General features: G+C 40.9%; 1 protein-coding gene across 1 annotated transcript; it reads left to right on the forward strand.

Moving 5' to 3' along the window:
* Positions 1–6: 6 nt before the first annotated feature.
* Positions 7–1,684, forward strand: LOC114635900 (disintegrin and metalloproteinase domain-containing protein 21-like; the record flags this gene model as incomplete). The annotated part of the gene is made up of 1 exon (XM_028784267.1): positions 7–1,684. A coding segment is annotated over one exon (1,527 nt), but the record flags the coding sequence as incomplete, so codon positions are not given.
* Between the last annotated feature and the right edge of the window lie 2,623 nt (positions 1,685–4,307).

A 4,307-nucleotide genomic window follows, 5' to 3' on the forward strand; every position in this document is an offset into this window, starting at 1 on the left:
AGCATTTATAGAGTAAGTGGATTTATTGTGTTTGTACGTGCTGCATGTATTTGGAATGACCATGACCACTACAACCTTGGCTTCTTTAATAGTGTTTGGAGATTTATGGAACGCTTTGGCCTCTGGAAATCTAGATTTTTTTGGGAAATGTCCCACGTCACTACAGCTGTTCTCGCAGGAAATGCAATTGAAAATGCAGAGTATGCAGCCAATCAGAATGGTGCATGTAACCCCAACTGGGGAGTACTCTATACATATGTAGGAGCAAACCATTACTTTCTGGCTGCATCTTTCATGGCTCACGCAGTGGGTCACATTGTTAATTTAGAGCATGATAAACCTGGCTGTGTTTGTTTCCGAAGGAGCTCTTGTGTCATGAATGAATTTCCTGCGCTTCAGGATATGCTAAGCAATTGTTCCCATGATAGGATACTTACCTTTGTCAATGGCTGGGACCCTTGCTTTAGTCAATCCCGTACACCATATAACAACATAAATTATGCAGTTCCTCGTTGTGGAAATAAGATAGTGGATGAAGGTGAAAAATGTGACTGTGGTTCTTTTAAAGACTGTTTCTCTGATGAGTGTTGTGGAACAAATTGTCAGTTAACTCCGGGCAGCTCTTGTAATGCAGGAGATTGCTGTGATTCCTGTAAGTTTGCTCGCAGTGGGAAACTATGCAGAGACAAACTTGGTATTTGTGATCTTCCAGAATTCTGTAATGGAATGTCAGAGCACTGCCCACAAGATTTTTACATCATGGATGGAACTCCTTGTTCTCCACTAGCAGTTTGCATGTCAGGAAACTGTAGCGACCGTGATTTGCAGTGTCAAGCTCTTTTTGGACACAAAGTAAAGGATGCTTCACCAGCATGCTATAGAGAATTAAATTCCAGAGGTGACCGATTTGGAAACTGTGGGATTAGAGAGTTACATGGAGGAAGCCAACCTGTTGCATGTCAAAAGGAGGATGTTTTATGTGGACAGATTCACTGTGATCATGTGAAGTATGTTCCTGGTGGTGGTGAACACACTACCTTTCGTCACATAAAGGTATATGATGTTAAAGAAGAAAACTGCTTTGGGTACGATGCACACCATGGGACAGAACTTCCAGAAATGAGCTATGTAATGGATGGTGCAACCTGTGGCCCAGGGAAATTCTGCCAACATCAGAGATGTGTTTTTCATCAAACTTTGAATTTTCGATGTAACATTAGTTCATGTAACTTCAGAGGGGTGTGTAACAACAATGGCAACTGTCACTGTGTCCAAGGTTGGCAACCACCAGATTGTATACAAAGAGGAACAGGTGGTAGTATAAACAGTGGCCCTCCAATTACTGCTGGGAAAAGATTTAAAGCCAAAGTACATATCAGTATCAGCAGGCTAATAATGCTTGTAGGTACTCGCATCCTTCTTGTCTTGGCTTCGATTACGTCTGGTGCTATTTCAAAAGCAGTATTACGTCCACAAGAGCCCCTACGTCCACAAATGTCCCTACGTCCCCCCCCCCCGTTAATAAATAAATGATTTCATCCCAAACTCATTGGAGCCACGCAATGGACAAATCCATGTCAATTACCAGAAGAAGTTGTCAATGAAGTCTCTTGACTGTCATGTAACCATTCACAAATCTGAGAATTCCATCTTGAAATAAAATCACTGAGGACTTAGTATTGAATCTCTATGTTTAATTTTGATGTTTATAATGATTTATTTTAACTGTCTCTCTCATCTCCTCTCTGATTATTTCTCTGTGTGTACGTGTGAGTGTAGTTTCTTGTGGAGGCCAGACTCGGATCCCCAGGAGCTGGAGTTACAGGTAGTTATGGGTCACACAGCATGGGTGCTGGGAACCAGACTCAGGGTCTCTGCAAGAGCAGCACTCTTAACTGTTGTGTCAGCTCTCTAGCCTCTTAATGCCACATAATTTACCCCTTCTTAGGTTTGTTTTGATTTAAACTTTTCTCTCATCCTGTTTTATGGTGCTAAGCAGCACAGCCAAGAACCCAGGATCTTACTCAAGCCAAGTGAAAGTCCTGCTTTCTGCTTTACTGTACACAAACATTTGATCACATTCTTTATACTTCTACATGTACAATCTATCTTTCATGTTTTTTCATGAAGAGAAAGTACATATTTGTGATGTCCATTTTAAAGTTTTCTAGATGCTTCTATATTACCACTGTCATGATCTGTTTTCAGTTGTATTAGATCATTGTCTATTTTATTGTTAATATAAAATAAGTATAAAAAAGACATTTCTAAAGCATATGGATGCACGAGGAAAACAGTTTATTGCCTTTTTTTTGTGTTTGTTTTTCTCTTTACCTAGCACTCTCCCAAATAATTGAGACTGGGCTACTATATTTATTTAACAAGCTTTAAGTATACAAGAACTGTGCAGTGTTACTCTATCTAAATCTTTTAAACCAATCTGGCTACCTCCCAGCCAAAACCCAGAGATGCTTGCATTTGATGGCCTTCTCTGCTTGAGCTGTTTTCTCATGGTGTCTCCCCATGGCTAATCCTCACTTCCTCTGTCTCCTGCCCTGGCTGCCCTTGCTGGGAAGAAGTCCAGCCCTGTTTTCACTCCTGCTCAGCTACTGGCTGATCTGCTTGTTTATTGACCAATCAGGGAAGAATTGGGGAGCAATGTTCACAAAACACTGAGACTGTGGCATGAGATTCTCAGAATAAGGATTGCAACCAGATACGGTATCACAGAAATTAGTGTTTGAATTACACAGTACACAATAACATTATGCCTACTGAAAGAACCCTTCATAGTATAGATATCTGGAATTTCATTAGTGGTGCTGACCTTGTGATGTCAGAATGGGAAAACTCTTCAGTTTTTTCTCAAATATACAGTGATTACACCCAGCATTCTGAGATGGAATATGCATCACCAAAATTGATGCCAGAAGCTACCACAATGCTGGGGAGTTTTGGGTGGTGAATGCACACACTAGCTTCTACCATTGTCTTTAGGTTGTACAATGTCAAGAACTGTCCTTGCAGGGGAGTCTGTAACAACAGGCATCGCTATTGCCTATGTGGTTCAAAGCTAGCAACATATGATCAGAGAAGAGCAGGGGGCAATGAAGATGGGAACTGTCCACTCTATAGAGGACAGTTCTGTGGGTCAGGGTGTTCATGGTATAGATCAGGCTCTTGGTCTGCTGCCTAATAACTTGGTTCTTTTTATGATTTCAGTGCTTGCCTCTTGACCTTTCTAAAGCAAAAGCGGCTTCTTTGGTGGGAATGGGATTTAAAAGAGAATTTGAAGTAATTCTTTTTACTTACAAAAGAAAGCCACGGGCTGGAGAGATGGCTCAGTGGTTAAGAGCACTGACTGTTCTTCCAAAGGTCCTGAGTTCAATTTACCAGCATCCATATGGTGGCTCATAACCATCTATAATGAGATCTGAGTGACATTGTACTCACATACATAAAATAAATACATAAATATTTAAAAACCTGCCATATATACTAAAAACAAAACAAAACCATAGGAAGCCACATTATGAAGGAAATCTTGAAGTGTGGGAAACAGTCATCCATGATTCCTCTGATAATTTCATATTCTCCAGTGAGCTTTGAATTTTCATCTTGATATCAATTCTTGGTGCAATTAAAAAATAGACTTCTAGTTGAGGGCCCTGCTGTGCATAGGTGGAAGAAGAGAACCTTGACCTCATGAAGGCTGGATTCCCCAGGGGGTGGGAATTTTGAGGGTGGGGAGGTGGGAGTGGGGGGGGTAGATAGAGGTTACATCCACAGAGAAGAAGGAGGAGGGGGGAGGGGATTGGGGGTTCCGGGGTGGATGGGGGATGGGGTAAGGGGACAACATAGGAAATGTAAACAAAACATCCAATAAAAAAAAAATAGACTTCTGTGTTTTAAGTTCATAATTTCTAACGGTTGTTCTCTTTTCTTTCTGTTGTACTCTCATGTGCCATATTTCTATGCATGGCTGTGGTTTTCTTATGCCTGTATATGAGGCAGAGGTTCCAAAGTCACAAGGGGAAGGGCACACATTCTAAGAGGCCAGCTTTCCATGTTTCCAGAAATGCCTGCCAAAGTTTGAATTTCAAAAGTATTAGCATGCATCAATATTAACATTGTCATGGTTCTTAAACCTGATGGTATTCGATTTTTCTACTTGTACTTTTTACTGTTAGTATGAAACTGCTAAGCACTAGAACATGAATATGCCAGAGATGTAGGTAGAAACATACAAGATTTTGTGTTCTAGGCATCTGGAATTTTGCAGTGGCTCAGAGCCTTGCTATGTAACT

The sequence above is a fragment of the Grammomys surdaster genome, unplaced genomic scaffold, assembly GCF_004785775.1.
Source record: "Grammomys surdaster isolate TR1022 unplaced genomic scaffold, NIH_TR_1.0 119523, whole genome shotgun sequence".
NCBI classification, from domain to species: domain Eukaryota; kingdom Metazoa; phylum Chordata; class Mammalia; order Rodentia; family Muridae; genus Grammomys; species Grammomys surdaster.